The sequence below is a fragment of the Sciurus carolinensis genome, chromosome 5 (assembly GCF_902686445.1).
Source record: "Sciurus carolinensis chromosome 5, mSciCar1.2, whole genome shotgun sequence".
Classification (NCBI taxonomy): domain Eukaryota; kingdom Metazoa; phylum Chordata; class Mammalia; order Rodentia; family Sciuridae; genus Sciurus; species Sciurus carolinensis.
Genome location: NC_062217.1, coordinates 148,365,454 through 148,385,040, shown reverse-complemented (window position 1 = coordinate 148,385,040; position 19,587 = coordinate 148,365,454). Strand labels below are relative to the sequence as shown.

The window sequence follows — 19,587 nt, the reverse complement described above, 5'->3', positions numbered from 1 at the left end:
ACATTTTTTAAAATGGGAATTTAGCCAGGTATAGTGGTGCAGGCCTGTTATCCTAGCAACTCAGGAAGCTGAGGCAGGAAGATTGCAAGTTCCAGGTGACCTTAGGCAATTAGCGAGATCCTGCCTCAAAATAAAAGATAAAAAGGGCTGGGGATGTCACTCAGGAGTAAAGCGCCCCTGAGTTCACTCCTAATTCTGCCAAAAATAAATGAATGAATGAATGAATGAAATGGGAGTACTATAAAAGCTCTTGCCTGTCTACCCAAGAGGCAAAAAAGGAGGGTGGCAGAGGTGGCCCTGAAAGGACAATACAAGACCTGGGGACTCACTTCAGCAGCTGAGGATTCATAAACACCAAGATATCATACACTATCTTCAGAATGAATGATTTCAGGAGAATGACCCAGAAAGTCTTGAAGAGGGCTTTAATCAGCCATGACTTGGGAAAGTCTTCTGTGGGCCCAGATTTCTTCTTTTTTTTCTTTTTGGCTTCTTCCTGGGTACAAAACCAAACAACAGAATCCACAGAGTTGCACAGTACAAGATTTTGTCCCTGCCCTGAACAACTCCAGAGTTCTAGCAGAGCCTTTGTGTTGTCTTCTTTGTATAGATCTTAATCTACTCTTCATCACCTGACTGGCCACCCTCCTGTTCCTCTCTCCCACTGCTAACTAATATTGTCATCTATTTTGGATTAGGAAAGCAAGCAACTGTAAAACAAAGAACAGAGGGCCTGAGGAGCAATCCTGAGAGGGAAGGACAGGGACCCAATAGTATAGTTTTTAAATTCTTAGATGTCTTTGTTTTTCTTGCTTATGGTTGTTGGGAGACGTTATGGATAGAACTGTATGCACCCCCCCCCAACAAAAGATATGTTGAAATCCTAAACTTTAGCACCTGAGAGTGTGCTCTTATTTGGAAATGGAATCCTTGCAGGTGTAATCAAGTTAAGATGAGGTCATTAGGGTAAGCTACAATCCAATATGACTGATGTCCTCATAAAAAGAGACAGACACAGGGAGAATGTGGCCATGTGATACCAGAGGTGGAAAATAGAATGGTGCATCTATAAGCCAAGGAATGACCAGGATTTCTGGCAAAAACCAGAAGGTGGGAGAGGCAAGAAGGCTCTCTACTACAAGTCTCAGAGAGAGAATGATTCTGCTGATACCCTGATTTCAGACTTCAGGCCTCCTCACCTGTGAGAGAAAAAAACCTTCTGTGTGTGTGTGTGTGGAGGGCATCCAGCACGCTGAGCAGGTGCTCTGCCACTGAGCTACGCCCTCAGCCTATGCTGTTTTAATGCCTCCAGTTTGTGGTACTTTGTTATGGCAGCCCTAGGAAACTAACACCTGGGGCATAAATAACTCATTTACCAGCCTCTTTTTCTAATGTTCTGACCCCATGTCCCAAATTCCAGCTTCTCAGCCTCTTTCCAGGATTTCTACCAGAAACACACACACACACACAGACACACACACACACACACACACACACACACACAGACACACACAGACACACACACACACACACACACAATTTTTAATTACTGAGGTCCCATCTGATCAGCGTCTCTTGCCCAGTCATCTGCCAGGCTCCTTTCAGTTTCCATTTCTATCCCACAAAAGTCCATACTCCAGGCAGCAACTCAAGGAAGCTTTTAAATATGTAAGTCTCATCACATTATTCCTCTGCTCAAAACCTTCCTCTGGCTTCTCTTAGACCTCAAATAAAATCTAGACCCTTTCTTCTGGCCTCAAAGATCTATGCAGCTTAGTCCTTGTGCATTTCCTTGAGCTTATCTCAACATGCTCAGTCTCTCAAAGCTCCAGGGATTTCCTTTCAGTTCTCTGAACAAGATGGACATGTTCTCCTCTTGGTCTTACCCTCCTGCTCCCTCTGGCTAGACTACAATGTCCTCTGATTGTCCCTCATCATTTGGGTCTATATTCAAATGTCACCTCTTCTCGGAAGTCTTTCCTATTACCCTATCTAGCATCTCTTCTTTTCTTTTTTTTCTCCTTCCTTCCTTCCTTCCTTCCTTCCTTCCTTCCTTCCTTCCTCCCTCCCTCCCTCCCTCTCTTCCTTTCTTTAAGTCTCCCAAGTAGCTGGGACTACAGGCATAAGTCACCATGCCCAGCTCATTTATTTTCTTAATAGCATTTATGACTTTCAACATATGTTATTGTTTATTTTCCAGCTCTCTAAAGATAGGTACTCTGTCAGGCTTGTTCCTTGTACCCAGTGTCCAGACAAGCAGCTGTGCTCTGTAAGTATTTTTGAGTGAATGAATTGAGAACTTTGTTATGACAGCCCTAGGAAACTAATACCTGGGGCAATAATGATCCATTCACCAACCTCTTTTTCCAATGTTTTGGCCTTATGCCCCACAATTCCATCTTCTTATTAGCTTCTAATGCTTAATCTCATCAAGATACAAATTCTAGTAAGGCTAAGATATTATTTAGGGAAAAAAATTAGTGGATATTTTCACACATACTCAAAAAGAGAGAGAATAGTACATTGCACCTCCATGTATCTGTCACTAATACTACCAATAATATAAAATACACTTTAAAGTACAAAGTACTATAAAAACATAAGAACTTAACCACCATGACACTGTTTCTTGCCTGAGACATAAAGTACACTCACACAGACACTTATGGGAAAATTACCAAGACAAGAACATCTTGGCTTTGACTCTGGTTCTTGTTCAAGCCATGCAGTGTAGCTCCAGAGTTCTGCTGGGATTTCTTCTGCTGCCGTTTCTGGAATGCCCGCCTGGCTTTCTGCAGCCCTTTTGCCATGAATATTTCAAACCTGTTCTCCATTGTCTTGGCTTTAAATCCTTCATCAATATCCCAGACATCTTCAAGTGTCAAAGGTTGTTTGTAACCTTTTAGAACCATGCTGGAACAAGAGAGACCCACAGGCTGAGACCCCATAGACTGCGTCACAGGTTGTCTCTCTACTGCTTCTATTGAAGCCCACCTCCCAGGTCTGGGATATAAGGGTAGAAGGATGGAACTTCTCTACTGCTCCACTCTCCCCACCTCTTGGCCCTTGGAAGTTGACTCAGGAGTAGGGAGAACAGAAAAGGGAGTGTATAGGGCCAACAGAATGTGTTCAAAGACAGCAAGACGAGGGGAAGAGGATTGACCCTACTTTGTTAAGAGCCAAAACCCATCACCTTCCCCTGCTCCTGGCTCCTTCTTCTTTTAATACTGGCTACCTCTCTGCACTCAGTCATCTTTAGGAGCCTCCGTAATGCCCTTATGAAGTAGAGCTGGCCTCATGGTTGCCTCCACACTATCTCTCTAGCTCTCGGCTTCCCAAACTGAGGTTTGAGAACATGGTAGAAAATAAATTACAACTTCATTTGTAATAGCTTCTAACTGAAATCCAGCTTTTCCTCCTAATACAAGTATAATATGGGTGCTTTGTCACCAGGAGACATCAAAAATATTTTCGTGATTAATTTGTATTCTTCACTACTTTAACATTAAGGTCAATATTAGACTCACCACTAGATCTTGTTATTTAATGTGTTGATTTAAAAGTACATGTATTCCTGTATCACAAATTTGCTTTCAAAATATTTTGATAACTATACTTTGATATAGTTTATTTCTTCTGGATTCATGGGTTTCACCAGTCTGGCAAAGGGGTCCATGGAATCACAAAGGCCAGGGGTACTTGTTCCAGATCCTCTGACAGCCAAGCCAGCTATTTCATCCCTTATCCTTCAAACCTCTGCCATGCTGCCTGCTCCTAATTGCCCCTTTCCTGTCCTGCTGCTTTTTCCTTTGTTTCCTCTGGAACTTCCAGGCTACTAAGAGTAGTTCCCTCCCATCCTCTCTTCAGCAATTTAATCTGCCTAATGAAAGGGCTGAACCAAACTGACCTATAAATCTTAATTTTTTTTTTTTTTTGGTTTGGCGCTGAGGGTGGAACCTAGGACCTCATGCATGCTAGGCAAGTGTTCTATTACTGAGCCACATCCCCAGCCCATATGACCTATAAATTTTAACACTGACTTTTAGTAGAAAAGAAATGGAGGCCACAGGAGGCATTATTATTTTTTTTTTTTAAATTAAGCTTTCCTTCACTTTCAGAGAAGTGAGGGGGTAGGAATACAGAAAACCCATACTCCAGGCATTTCCTACCTGTCATACCAACTAAAGGTAATGCTACTCAGAAATGAAGCCGTGGATGATGGATTCTGAAAGATAGAAAAATATTTAAAAGTAAATCAATTGAAAAAAGGAACTTATGGGACTCCAAAATTAGAACCTGATTTTTCTAGATATGATGTTCTAGAAGCTAGATATGATGCTGAAGTCAGTTGGTCAACATGTTACTTGGAAACCGTAAGATAACTACTAATGGAATGGTAATCAGATTTTCTGTCATACATGTATGAATTAATAGCCTATGCTGAAGTTTGATGGGTGAATATAAAAGTCAGTATTTCAATATGTTTCTTATGTATGACATATTCTGTCCTACAAGTTGAGCATCCATTATCCAAAATGCTTGGGATCAGAAGTATTTCAAATTTTGAAGATTTTCAGGTTGTGTGATATGGCATAGACTTTCTGAATTTTTCAGATTGGGAACATTTCTGATTTCAGATTTTCAGACTAGGGATACTCAACTGGTATCTTATTCTGGGCTCATGGGACCTCCATGACACCTAGGTATCTTAAAGTTATATTTCTTTTTGACAATTATATTTTTTTAAAGTTATATTTCTTAAGATATCATCCAATTAAGTAAGATATGAAATGGGAATATTTGGAGTCTCACATTTGATGAGTCACTTTTTTCTGAAAATGCTGAAAGGATGAGGATCAAGATCTGGAATCCATATGAGATGAAGAACAGGCAGGAATAGGCCAGATTGGAATTATTGTCCTGTGGGCATTAAAGAAAGAAGAAAAAAAAAAACAAGAAAGAAAGAAAATGAGTCTTTTCTCTGCATTAAGACTAACTAACCAGAGATACAGCCACATCAATGTTCATAGCTGCTCAGTTCACAATAGCCAGATTGTGGAACCAACCTAGATGTCCTTCAAACGATGAATGGATAAAGAAAATGTGATATATATATATATATATATATATATATATATATATATATATACAATGGAATATTACTCAGCCATAAAGAATGATAAAATTATGGCATTTGCAGGCAAATGGATGAAACTGGAGAATATCATGCTAAGTGAGATAAGCCAATCTCAAAAAACCAAAGGAAGAATGATATCGCTAATAAGTGGATGATGATACATAATTGGGGGTGGGAGGCGTTAGTGTTGGGGTTGGAGTTGGGTTTAGGGAGGGGGGCAGGAATGGAGGAAGGAAGGACTGTATAGAGGGAGGGGAGGGGTGGGAGGGGTGGGGGAGAAGGGAAAAAATGGCAGAATGAATCAAACAACATTACCCTATGTAAATTTATGATTACACAAGTGGTATGCCTTTACGCCATGTACAGGCAGAGAAACAACATGTATCCCATTTGTTTACAATAAAAAAAAAAAGACTAACTAACCCATAAATATCAAAGCTATGGTTAAAGCCTATTATCAGATCCCAGAATACAATTCTGTCTTGGAGTCAAACTTTCTTAATGTTCTTACCTGTAGGAGTGCCCGGATCAGAGTCTGAAATTGGAAAGTGCCACAGAGTATTGAGAGAATCCAGAATAGGGACAGGAACCAAGAGTTCTTCTGTATACACCATTGCCTGCTGTCTTGGATCAGCAAAACCAGGAGCTAGAGAGATTCACATGAAGTTCTGAAGAATAGTGTCATTAACCAAGGGCAGGAGGGGAGAAGGATGTCAGAAAACATGGGAAGAAAGGGGATTGATGAAACTAGTCTGGCCAGGCAGACTGCACACAAATGCCAAATTGTTTCCTCACTGATTCACCACACTTGGGTGAGAAGTTAGCTGGGAAAACAGAAGGTCATTATCTGCATTTTAGTGGAGCAATTTTGGGAGGTATGGTAACCTTTTTAAGAGCAAAAGAAATTAATATCAGGCAGCAGTCAAGTCAAGGAGGCAGATTCTGATAAATAGGTACAAGTTGTCTGTATCTTGGTTTTCAAATATTGAATTGAACAATTAATTTTTAAAATCTCAAATCTTTGCCTTGTATTATCATTTCACTTAGATATATTGGTTCCATAGACCTGGTGATATGCTAGTAAATTGGTATTTTGAGGAAAAAAGCACCAAGATTTGTAGCATTTGCTGATTTTTATGTGTAAATATTCTCACTATGGTAGATTCCAAACTCCAACATGATTTCACTAAAAGCAGGTTTGAGAGGAGAAACACATAACCAGCTCAGTACACGTGAGTTTCAGTACACCACTGTCTGGAACCTTCTTTGCTTGTTCTGTAACAGTGATAGTCAACAAAATGCCTGGAGAGGACTGGCAGATCATATGACTGAGTGAAAGCCAGGCAAGAGAAGCAGGAGGCTGTGCTGAGCACACCGTCTAAAGGAGGCAACTGCTTCTCAGACTCAGCTGATCACTGCCCTGTGGGAATGTAGATCCATGGTTGTCAGATATTTTGATTTTTCAAGAAGTTTTGCAAATACAAATAATGATGCGGCATCATCCTCTTTTTAAAAGGAAAGCAACTAATCCAATTGTTTTTAAACATTGTACAAGCTCCCTAAAGACATACCTGCAGGAGAGATCAGTTTCTAATGTCAAATTTATACAAAAGCTCTAGACTCAGTGATTAGTCACCAATCGATTTAAAATAATATTTACAACATTTAAAAGTTCATTTACATCAAGAAACTTAGACATCATCTGTGATACTTAGATGGCAAGATATGAAGTCATAAGGTTGTGTTCAAAAGAAGAGGAAGAGTTAAAGTTTGCTTCACCCTACTACAACCAATCTGTGCTTCACTGTGAGTCCTAGAAAAAGATAGATAAAATTGGACTTAATTTCATCCCCAAAGAGTACACTTCAGCTAGATGTCTATGGGTAGAGAGAAGATTACACAGTGTGGAAGTGGCAATGGGCCTTACCCATGTGCACAGGTAGAGGATTGGATTGGTATATTTAACAGGAGGGATTGTGGCTTCTCCAGAGTCTTCTGTGAGCACAAGGGCCAACTGTATGGCTGCTAAAATAAGAAGAAACACAACAAGCACCTGAGAAGGGAAAAAGATCACTGTTAGGAGCATGTCATTCTTCTTCTTTTAATATTTCTTCTTTTTTGTTGGTGCATTATAATTATACCTAATAACAGGATTCACTGTTACCCATTCATACATGTATATCACATAATTCTGCAAACTTAGTTCCCCAGTACCTGTCCTTTCATTCCCCTCCTCCCTTCCCCAGCCCCCTTCCTCTAATCGCCTAGTCTCCCTTCTATTTTCATGAGACACCTCCACCCAGCCCGTTCCCCCTTTTTTCTAACTTCTACATATGAGAGAAAACATAAGACCCTTGATTTTTCTGAGTCTGAATTATTTTGCTCAACATAAGAGCATGAAATTCTTCATGAGACTCAGTACTGAATGATCTCCAGTAATGGATGGAGAAAAAATGGTGATACAGAGAACACAATGAATATTTCTGAGGTGAATGAATTCATATAGTTTAAGTAATGAAATAGAGTTTAAAGCCATAAAAATGTTTTTGAGGAAAGCTGAGGGTGATGGCTTTAAAATATGTCCACAAAATTTTTAATACTCCTCTCTTCACAACGTAGAGTTCAGTTCTCCTTCCCTTTTGTGTGGGCTGGACTCAGCGACTATTTCTAATGAACAGAAAATGGTGGAAGTGACAATGTATGGATTTTAAGACTCAGGCATAAAAAACAACTGGCTTCTTTCTCCTTGTTCTCTCTCAGATCCCCAGCTCTGGGGAAAGCTACCAGCCCCATCACGAGGACATTCAAATTGCTCTAGGGAGAGGTCTGCGTGGTAAGGAAGTGAGACCTCCTGCCAGCAGCCATGTGAGCAAGTCCTCTTAGAACCTGTTCTCCAGTCCAGTCAAGCCTTTAGATAACTGTGGTCCTACCCAGAACCCATGAGAGACCCTGAAGTAGAAACCATGCAAACAGCTCCCAAATTCTTAATCAACAGAAACTGCGAAGAAATGTTTAGTTTTTCAATCTGCTAAATTTTGAGTAATTTGTTACACAGTAATAGAAAGCTAATGTACATGGTTTAAAAGAGGAATCTCCTATCCCAACTGGGGTGATACTCTTCCCTTTCCTTGGTCATTAGTCCCACATAATCTTTGAATCTTTATTATTATTAATAAGTTATTCAATTAGTTATTTATTAGTTATTAGTTATTAATAAGTTATTTATTATTATTAATGTTATTGCAAACAATTGTGACTATTTGACCCCAGGATGAAATCAAGTTAAAAAATAATTTGTCCTCAGAGGTCATAAGACATGAAGCACATTGTACTGTGCTAGGGATCTATCCCCCACCCCCACCCCCACACTGGCCAACCCCACCAGAAGGGAAAATTACTGCCTCTGCTTAGGAAGTTTTAGTCCCCAGATGAGGATTATCCACTATCATCTCCCCTTCTCTCAACCTTTCTACTACTATCCATCTATCCCTGCTTATTCTTATAAGTCTCAATCATCCAGAATGACTCAGGCAGAGATATTGGGCCCTTTCTAATATAAAACAGTCAAGAAAGGAGAATTTTTTTTTATGGGGGGCAGGTACTGAGGATTGAACTCAGGGGCACTCAAACACTGAGCCACATCCCCAGCGCTATTTTGGATTTTATTTAGAGACAGGGTCTTTCTGGGTTGCTTAGCACTTTGCTTTTGCTGAGGCTGGCTTTGAACCTGTGATCCTCCTGACTCAGCCCCGAGCCACTGGGATTACAGGCATGTACCACCATGCCCAGCAAGGAAGGAGATTAATATACCCTTAACTAAAAGGACCAGCCTTTTTATTTACCAAGTAGGGTCAAAGACATGTTAATAACTGGATTGTCTCTTACTCAAGTATAATATACTGCATTACACTTTCTTCATATGAAACTATGAGATTGGGGGGGAACCACAACTATTTAGAGGTGGAAATTATGTGTAGCTTTAGGTAAATTAGGAGGTAAAATAGAACAAGCTAGGACAAAAGCACCCACCCTTAAGGACAACGAGGTAGAGAGAATACAACCAGCAGATCCTACCCAGCCTGGGAAAGAAGGAAGCCTTGCCACAAGTCTACATATGTTCAACTTGAAAGAATTGCTTAGAAACACATTAAGTAATTCATATCAAAACGGATCTATTTACTTTATAGAAGAACTTCTACAAAGCAACAACAACAACAAAATCCCAACAACTCATTTCAAAAAATGGCATGGAATATAAAAGGATTAAAAAACACAAATAACTTTTAAAGATATGAAAATATGCCTCACCTCACTAAGAGCACAGTTTGAAATTATAAGGACATACCATTTTTATCTAACCAATTAACTAACATAAAAAATGCTGGGGATTTAGCTAAGTGATAGAGCATGTGTGTGTTTGGCATGCCTGGGGCCCTGGGTTCCATTTCTGGTAATGCGCGCGCGCACACACACACACACACACACACACTAAATTTGTAAATAAAAATTGATAAGATTGAAGAAAAACCTTCATGAAGGACAACTTTTACTATTTATAAAAATTTCAAGTTCCTATATCCTTAATTCACTAATTTCAATTCTAGGAATTTGTCCTATGAACAAACAAACATGTATAAGGTACTGCTTATGATGACACTTGACTAGCATGTGTGAGGTCCATCAACAACTTATAAAAAATATTTTTAAAAAGATAGTAATTCTACTTCTAAGAATCTATTCTGAGAAGATAATCTGAATTGCAGGCAAATGTTTATGTGCAAGAATGTTAATTGGAGCATACTCTTAGTAGTAAAGAATTTTTAAAATCTGAAATAACACAAGCTGTGATGGAGGGGTTTGTTGGGAGGAGTTAATGTTGCAAGAGTTGTTAAAATAATCTGAGTGAGGTGGCACACTCCTGTAAACACAGCAACTTCGGAGGCTGAGGCAGAAGGATCATAAGTTTGAGGCCAACCTGGGCAATGCAGTGAGACCCTGTTAAAAATAAAATAAAAAGGACTGGAGAAGTAGCTCAGTGGTTAAAGCATCCCTGGATTCAATCCCCAATACCACAAAATAAATAAATAAATACATAAAAGAGAGTTATTAAAATAAAATGTGATATACTACCTTCATGTGATGAACTATTATGAAGTTATCAAATTATGCTTTGGAAAAACATTAATAATACAGAGAAATGCTTTTTATATCATCTTAAATTTAAAAGTAGACTGCACAATTGCGTAGACAATGAGTTCAACTGTATTTTTTTACATACACATAGGAAAAAATGAGAATTTCCAGTTCAAAATGCCATATTTAGTACATTTATTTATCTCCCACCCCTCCTCTTCTACTAGCAAAGACAGCCAAGATGATTAAAGAATAATCAATTCTGGGATAAAACAAACAGAAGTTATTATGTGAATAGAAAAGAATTTAGTATTATTTTAAAATTAATGTTCTAAGATTTAATTTTTTCCCCTAATATTTGAGAAGACACTGCATCCAGAAAGAAGTGTCTTTTAAAAAAAAGTGTATTCAGAAGTTAATAATTCTGTTTTTTTCCTTTGGTATTGGGAATTGATCCCAGGGATGCTTTACCATTGAACTACATCCCTAGCCCTTTTTATTTTCAATTTTGTGACAGGGTCTCAGTAAATTACTTAGGGTCTCCCTAAATTGCTGAGGTTGACCTTGAACTTGTGATCCTCCTGTCAGTCTCCTGAGTTGCTAGGATTACAGCTGTGCACACTGCACCAGTATAGTTAACAATTCTTGTTTATTCATAATTGCTAAAATAAAGGTTCTTTAGGATAACTGGAAGAAAACATTGGGGAAATCTCCCAGAACATAGGGGAAAAGAGAAAAAGTTGGTGGGGAGATACAATTCAGAGAATTCAACAGCTAGCTTTAGAGAGACAGGATTTCAAAAGGAGAGAAAATGAAAGGAGTAATATATGACTATTTCTCAGAGATAAGACATGACAGGCTCTCCCCTAGGGTTCCCCTATAATTCAAGAGGCTATGAGAGGAGCATTATGAGTTCAAGCCCAGACTGGGCAACATCCCTCCAGAAAAAAAGGAAGGAAGGAAGGAGGAAAGAAAAGAAAAAAGAAGAGAAGAAAAAAGAAAAGAAAGACATGTCGTCAGGTTTCATTTTTAATGACTCACTGAATGGGAAAAAAACCCATCAAGATAAGACTCATAAAGACATAAAGACTAAAGTGCATAAAGCTTCTAGCAAGGATAACAGGAATGAGAATTCTAACGCAGTAGCACAGGATGCTGGGGAACAATGTAGTAATATGGTCCTAGTGAAAACAAAAAAAAAATTTAATCTGGCATCTAGAAAGTAAGGATTCAGGTACTTAATTTACTGTCACTCTTTCTGAAAATCAATATTGTCCTATAAAATGGAACCAAGAAATTTGAGGACACTAATTCTCTCATGTTACACAAAAGAGGCATTGAGAGGTAGAATTTAAAACTGATGAGAGTATTTTTAAGTATAAAAGTAACAAAGAGAAGAACTGAATAAAATTCAAAATGAAAAGACTGAAAAGGAAAAAAATAAAAAGAGGAAGATAGGAAAAGGAAGCCAAATTTCTTGTCTTTATCTTTTGGAGAGGGCAGAAATGAATCTTTTTTATCTTGAGAGATCAAATAAACACACGAGTTGCAGATATGGAGGTAATCATTAAAAATAATTAAAATGGTCTCTAGAGACTGAGACTGGGAAGTCAGGGATGGGGGTGAGGAAGAGACTTTGCTAGTGTTTGTTTGTTAAGAGAATGAAAGGAAACACACCTTCACACCTTAATAGGAGTTTATCAGATTGATACAATTACCAATGGATTTAATTTTCTTCCTATTTCTAAACTTTCTATAACAACCACCCATTATTTTTGTCACCAGAAACCTATGCACAATTTTATTGATTAGGAGCAAGGAAATATTATGGTTGTTTAATGATTTACCAAGTTCTTAATACTCTTTGTCCTTGATCTCTGATTTATTAGAGGAGCTTCAAAAAAAGAGATTGCTAAACTCAACTTTTCATGTTTTTCCTTTCAGCACTGGTGATTGAATCCAAGGCCTCACCCATGCTAGACAAGTGCTCTACCACTGAGCTACATGCCCAACCCTTTTCAATTTTGAGACAGGGACAAACTAAGTTGCCCAGGCTGGCATCAAACTTGTGATCCTCCTGCCCTAAGGCACCCTAAGGATGTACACCTACTCCCAAGTAGATGGCATTATCAGGTGCACTACTGTACCTGGCTTCTAAACTCATTTTTCTAAGGGGATAGATTCTATTGGTATTTAGAAAAAAGGGAGTATTTTTTGCCATATTTGATCTTTTTCCATCTCTGTAGGGTCCTCCTTTTCCTAGAGTTTTATGAATGACAAATCACACTGATTGAATCTTTTACTCATTTCAGAGGGTGTCTACCTTCACCACTTCCTTAACAGACAAATGTGTAACTTTGGTTTCAATATTTTCAGGGACTATATCCCCAGCTGTCCATTCTATTATCAATTATTTTTATTGGAAAAAGGTTTGGACTATTTAGTCAAAATCTACTTCCCTGAAACAACCTCCTCTCACTTATCTTGGTCCTGCTTTCTGAAACTTTTCAGAACAAGTTAGACAATCTTCTTTGTAATACTTCTGCAAATACATGAAGATGAGTCTCAGGTCTCACTGGCTCAACACCAAGTTCATTTTGCTACACAGCTCACTCTTGACCTCACCACCTCCACAGAAGCCATCATTCATTTTTACATTCAATTACCTATTGTGTTCTGGGTCCTTCACAAAGGATGTACCTTTAAGCAAACCAACTGGGAGAATCACTTACAGGTTGGTCAAGCAAGATGACTAAGCCTAGTTGAGATAAATACCACATTAATGATCAAACAACTATAATACCAATTCAGGAGAGTCAGAGAGGAAAAAACAGCCCAAAGGCAAGTAGGAGAAGAAGCTGAGAAGAACAAAAAAAAAAAAGAAGAACAACAACAACAAAACAAGTTGAGGACTGAGTCTCGAGGAAGGTTCTCATAGAAGACTTTACTTTATGAAGAACTATACTTCAAATTATTTCAGAGGCAAAACCAATCATTTTGAAATTTTTAAGAATAAACTAATCTATGCTTGTCACCCTCACAGTAGAGGATAAAAGTTCAAATATTAATTATATATGGATCTCCTGAGACTGTGAGTTAAGGTGGGTGATTATTAACTACAAAGAAAAAAGGTTAAAATATTGTCTTTTATTTTATTTGTAGAGATCTGTGCTTATAAGTGAAACTATGTAGTATATAAAATGGAATAATATTCAGCCATAAAAGGAAATAAATTATTGACACATGCTACAGTAGAAAGGGTGAACTTTGATGACATTGTGCTGAGTGAATGAATGAAGCCAATCATAAGAGATCATTCATATGAAATGTTTAGAACAGGAAAACTCTAGAGATACAAAGTAGATTAGCAGTTGCTTAAGGCTAAGTGGGAGGAGGAGATAAGGGCTAATGGATTTCTTTTTGAAGGACTGAAAATGTTCTAAAATTGACTGTGGTGATACTTGTGTATATCTGGGAACATACTAAAAAAACAGAATTATATTTAAATTTGATAGTTGTATGGTATGTGAATTACATCTCAATAAGGTGTTCTTTAAAAATCAACTGATACATTTTATTAGGGTGAGATACTGGTTTACTCATTGCCCAGCCTCTTCGTGAAAGCTCCAGAAAAACCATAGAAAACCCCTTACTTGACTGACTGTAATAAACTCTGACTCATTTCCAAGGGTGCCAAGGCATGTTTTTCAATGTTCAGAATATTTAGAGTTTAACACAATCCTGACTCAACTCCTGCTCCCAGGGTGCATTTAATACCAACATTCAACAAATATTGAATTCAACCTGAATGTTCAATATATTCTAGGTCCTGTGCTGGGCACTTGGGCCAACAAGGGAGACAGTGACCCCACACCAAGCTCTCATAGACAGTTCTTTCCCTATCCAGAGTCTACAAAACCCAGTACCAGCCCTACCCCAGGTTTAATATGAATCCCACCTTCTTTAGTCAAGCCCTTTTCTCCCTTTTAGGTTCTGGGTTACTGGAGGTAATAGGTAAGTATGCTCACAGAACAACAGAATCTAATTTGCCCTTCTAAAAGACTGCTTAAAGATTAAGACTGATAGAAAGAAAAAAACTAATGAAAGAAAGCAGATGGTAGATTTTATGAAGTAACTTCACAACTTTGATTGAAGACCTTAGGTTTGCAAGATTCCTTCCTGACTTAGTCCAGGGCTGCTGGCTGAGAGCTCCTTTCCTTGTTCCTCCTTGTCTCTCTTGCATAGCTCCTGTTCTTTTCATTATTCCCCTACTCAGACTTGTTACCAGGCACACTAACCCTTCCTCTCTCCACTGTGAATGATCATCCTGCCTCATGGAATACTCTGGGAAAATGGAAGCCCAATTTCAAATACAAGTTTTGGGAATGAGTGATGGTTGGATTGCTGCATGGTACAGAAGATATATCCTATAGCTCATTCTCATCTCAATGGTAGGTGAAACTGAATTACAGTCTCCTGATTTCTTAGACTAGCTTAAAGATAGATGATCTAAGGGCTGGGGAGATAGCTCAGTTGGTAGAGTGTTTGCCTCGCAAGCACAAGGCCCTGGGTTCAATCCTTGGCACCATGCAAAAAAAAAAAAAAAAAAAAAGATAGATGATCTAGTGTTTACTTCTCAAAGAACAAAAGGATAATAACAATTTGACTGTTCTGCTACTTGTCATTTGTTTTTAGGGAGCCTACACCCATAAGAATTGAGTCACTAATTTTATGCAAAAATCAAAACTACTTTGACTAAGAAATATGACAAGGGGCTAGTGAGACATAGGTTACCCCCAGAGGATGGCTTTACCTGAGAGCAGCACCTGGGAGATCTGATTGAAGACAGGGAAGACAATAAGAAAATGTCTCTATTCTGCACCAAGGAATTAGAGTCAAAAATAGTGGGTTACTGTACCTGCTTGGCGAGGTAGAATTTGGTTATAGGAGATCTCTTATTCCTAGATTTATATACGTGGAGAAGTTGCCAAGGGGCCAGGAGCCAAAGGAAGCCCAGGGGAATCCACACCAGAACAGTTTGCTCAAAACATAGTGGCAGGTCTGCCTCTGGTGTTTTCAGGAAGGAGGAATTCTGGGAGATCAAAAGGGAAGATTATTGGATACATGTACTTTTGAAGACAAGCCCATCCCCCAAAATACCTGCTTCCAAACAATCTTAATTCAACCCCATATTCATATCCAGTCTTACCCTTTAACTATCTTGTATTTCCCTATTTATCCCCATTGACACAAATTCACCACTTTATGACACTGAGTGAGTTTTCTGGTCAATCCAAACTCTAAAAACCTATCTTCTCGTGAATTTCTATATTAGTTATTTTAAGTAAAACTCAACATGACATTTGCCAAATTGTAGGAAGAAGGACTGTTCCTCAATCCAAAGGGGAGAATAGTTCCCTGGGTATAAAAATGTGTCCTTATTTAGTTTCTAGCCCTGGTGGAACTCACTGACAAATAAACGGTTAAACATGCTGGCATCAGACAGGCAGAATGCTTAGTCATACTGACATTTGACCTACCACAACCCAGAAGGCTAACATCAAAACCAAGCATTCCTGGCCAATTTCAGCATAGAAAGGACAATGGCACTGTTGGACAGAAACCTGCTTTCCCAGCAAGTTTTGTACCGATCTCTGCATTCTGTGATAAAGTATCTTGTGGGGCGGTGGAATGAAACAGACTTCATTACCCTATGTACATGTATGATTACGCAACAAATGGTTTAAATATACATCATGCACAACCATAGAAATGAAAAGATGTACCACATTTGTGTACAATGAAGCAAAATGCAGTCTGTAAAAATAAACAAATAATTTTTTTTAAAAAGTATCTTGTGGGATGGGGGTGTAGAACACCAGGTCTTATATCCAAGTCTCTTCCTCTAAATACTTTTTACCTTTTCTTCATACAACTACTGGTAGACTCTTCAAAGAAAAGATTGAAGTGCCTTGATAAGATCATTTGTCAGGTAATTCTTAGAATCTTAAGAGATGGCCTGTCAAGGTAGTAGGACCTTCCAGTGGTATCCATGTCCTGGCCTTGAAGGCCTTGGGCCCCAGGTTTTTCCTACCATAGGAAGAACTGCTGCCGTGCTTTACTATCTCATTCCTGTTCCTCTGATATCTATGTAAAGTTATCAACTTTAAAATTCAGAAGACTCGCTTAAGATATTTGAACTATATCATTCACCCCAGTTGATTCTGACTGCGGGTGTTTGCAGACGACACTTCAAAAATAAAAATCACTAAGTCCAAGGTCCTTTCTCATTTTCTCTTACACTAAGCCATTATTCTGAATAATGCTGATTATTCTGTTTGGAAACTCTGTTGTCTGTGGCTCCATAATGTAACTATTCTTGTTCATTCTCTAAATACCTGACCTCTCCTTGAATGGTATTTCTTTCTTCCCATCTCTAAAAACAAGACAGTCCAATTCTAATGGTTCATACATTATCTCAGTTCTTATAATGCCCAAATTGGCATCCCTGGTCTCAGCTTCTAGTCCATACTCTTAGTTGCTGTTCCTCTAGAACATATGTTTTTAATACATATATATTTTTTAGTGGACACAATACCTTTATTTTATTATTATGTGGTGCTGAGGATTGAATCCAGGGCCTCATGTGTGCTAGGCAGGCACTCTACCACTGAGCCACAACCCCAACCCCTAAAACATATTATTATCATTTCAACATTAACATATCTCAGCCAGACGCGACTGTGCCCCTTCCCATACTCCTTCTACCCCACAAAGTATACAACAATTCCCATTCCTGATGCTGAGGAAATTGGAAGTTATTTCTCTATTTCTCTGTAGAAAAATTAATTTTGCAGTTAGCTTTTCCAAGAAAAGAGTCTGGGATATAATAAGCATATGTTAAAGAATAAATTACATTACCTTTCCTAAATGGTATATCCTCTGGAGATATACCAGATCTAACTTCTAATTTTCCTGGGTTTTTTTTTTTTTGGTAGCCACTCTCACATAATGTATCACTTGTTTTGAGTTTGAGAAAGTAAACAGGATAAATGTAATTTCTTACCCAAAATGTAGAGTTGCAGAAATTTTCCAACATGATCCCTGGAGTACTTCTGGAGTGAAAACTTCTCCCTCACCTTGTTACTTCTTTGTTCTTTCCTCAGAGAGGGTGGATGAGAAGTGGCAATGTGTTATTTCCCATTCTGATGTCCCAATCTTCGAATTAAAGGCAGGTTTTCTGACCTTTCATCCCAACAATTTAATAGTTAACCCTGCCTGGTGGATGCTTACCTCATCCCACTAGACAGACATGTGACCGAAGATTTTCAGGGACAGATAGACTCACCAGTTCTCAAAGTTCCCAGAGCCTCTGTATCCTGGCCATACACAAAAGGAACCACTGAAAGATTCCAGCAGAGCTAGCCAGCAAATCAGGAGCAAATCATTCTCCTGAGGACACATGTCCTACAAAGGGTAGCATTGGTTAGAGGGACATACCTCCCTAAAAGTGTAGCTTTATTTGTTTGAAGGTCTTAGAGTTCATAGACATGTAAAATGTGCACACCTTTGTATTTTTTATGAAGCACATAGAACCTAAAACATGGTTAAAAATAGTTTAAACTTTTAAAAATCGGATTACAAAATAGCATGCCCAGTATGAAAAAAATAGGTAGGTAATTTATGTGTTTATCAAAAAAAATTTCACCTTAACTGGTTGGATTGTAGGTAATTTTTTATTTTCTTTTTTGCTTGCCTGTATTTTCTGGGATTTGTTTTTCAAAATTTTCAGGTATCATTTGTGTAACAATATTTTAGGCAATTTTGTGGTAAAAATATATAACATAAAATGTTAACCATTTATAGGTATGTAGTTCATCAGTGTTAAATGTATTCATATTGTAATTCAGCCAATCCCCAAAAGTTTTCACCTTGCAAAACTGACTCTCTACTCATTAAATAACTCCCTGTTTTTCCTTCTCTCCAGTAAAACACATGTTATTCTAATAAAAGTTATCCTAAATTAATAGCAGCCATACATGCCTACCAACATATTAATGTATCAGTACCATAATTTGGAGGATCATGCGAAACCATTTTGGTTATCAACACAAATGCAAATATAGTCCTGAATTTGTGTAATGGAACTCATTTACAAGGTCTTATTTATTCATTTATTTATTTATTTTACAATCAAATTCACTTCTAACTGCAGATTCAAGGTATATAGCTGAGCATTGCTATATTTCTTGAGACATAAATAAAAACACAAAATAATCTGTTAGGATGTAAAAAAATATTCTCTTTGCTATAGAAGGCACAAGGCACTTAGTGACACAAGGAGAGAAAAATCTGGAGCAGTAAATTCATTTTTTTCTTTTTCTAGAACACTGATGAATTAGAAACACTATTCTGTAATACACAGCAATTGGTGCTGTCATGACATAAGCCACTATCAGGTCTTATTTAATTGATCAAGAATATACTAGTTTTGAAACAGTAATCCCAGCTCTGGGAAGATGGTAGGGAAGAGCAAAGAAAAAAGATCCCTCTGGGTTCCAAAAAATCTCCTGAAAAAGAGGAAGGTTTTTCAGGTCCACAAAGCTACCCAGGCAAAGCAAGCACTTTTGGCAAAGAAGGACAGAAAAGGAAAAGAGTTCAGACTTAAACGACTACAATCATTCTTACATGATTCCTGACGGAAGAAATGTGACCAAGCCACATCAGATGATTAGAAGTAAATCCTCATGTTTTGGAGATGCCTGATAAACAGATCCTTGACCTTTGTTGCATGCACCTAAGGGATTAGTGGGGTGAGTTTACTGGTGCAGAGGACCATTACAAGACTTCGTCTGAAGAAAATATTTAGTGGTGTCTTTGTTAAAGTCACCAGCAAAGCCTTAAAATGCTATAGATAGTAGAACTGTATGTGACTTGGGGATTTCCAAATCTGAAGTCTGTCTGGGAACTTATCTTGAAATGTGGACAAGCAAAGGTCAAGAATAAGACCATCCACCAGAGAGACAACACAGTGATTGAGGAGTACCTGGGGAGTTTTGATGTAATTTGTCTGGAAGATCTCATTCATGAAATTGCCTTCCCCAGCAAGTATTTCTGGGAGATCGCTAGGTTCTTGTGCCCTTTCCACTTCTCTGTGGACCATCATGCTACCAAAAATAGAGTGGGCTTCCTGGAGGAGATGGGCCTACCTGGCATTGGGGTGAACACATCAAAAGGCTCATCCACCAACTGAACTAAACCCAGATTATCTGAAAGCAGTGTGTTGGAAGCATGTGTTTTTGTTTGATGGAATTGTT

At 38.3% G+C, this 19,587-nt stretch overlaps 1 protein-coding gene and 1 pseudogene across 2 annotated transcripts in view; one reads left to right on the top strand and one right to left on the bottom strand.

The window, feature by feature from the left end:
- The window catches only part of Abcc2 (ATP binding cassette subfamily C member 2), a 60,736-nt gene extending 43,262 nt beyond the window's left edge, over positions 1-17,474 (bottom strand). For both annotated transcript variants that reach the window (XM_047554142.1, XM_047554143.1), the window contains exons 1-8: positions 17,337-17,474; positions 15,189-15,362; positions 7,065-7,190; positions 5,649-5,783; positions 4,813-4,920; positions 4,170-4,225; positions 2,679-2,913; positions 330-496 (exon numbers count right to left, since the gene is read on the bottom strand). In XM_047554142.1, the coding sequence (XP_047410098.1) occupies positions 330-496; positions 2,679-2,913; positions 4,170-4,225; positions 4,813-4,920; positions 5,649-5,783; positions 7,065-7,190; positions 15,189-15,362; positions 17,337-17,369 (1,034 nt within the window). In that variant the 5' untranslated portion in view covers positions 17,370-17,474. The remainder of the gene's footprint in view (positions 1-329; positions 497-2,678; positions 2,914-4,169; positions 4,226-4,812; positions 4,921-5,648; positions 5,784-7,064; positions 7,191-15,188; positions 15,363-17,336) is intronic.
- Positions 17,475-18,789: 1,315 nt separating this feature from the next.
- On the top strand, positions 18,790-19,528 carry LOC124985788 (60S ribosomal protein L7-like 1; annotated as a pseudogene).
- The last annotated feature ends 59 nt before the right edge of the window (positions 19,529-19,587 follow it).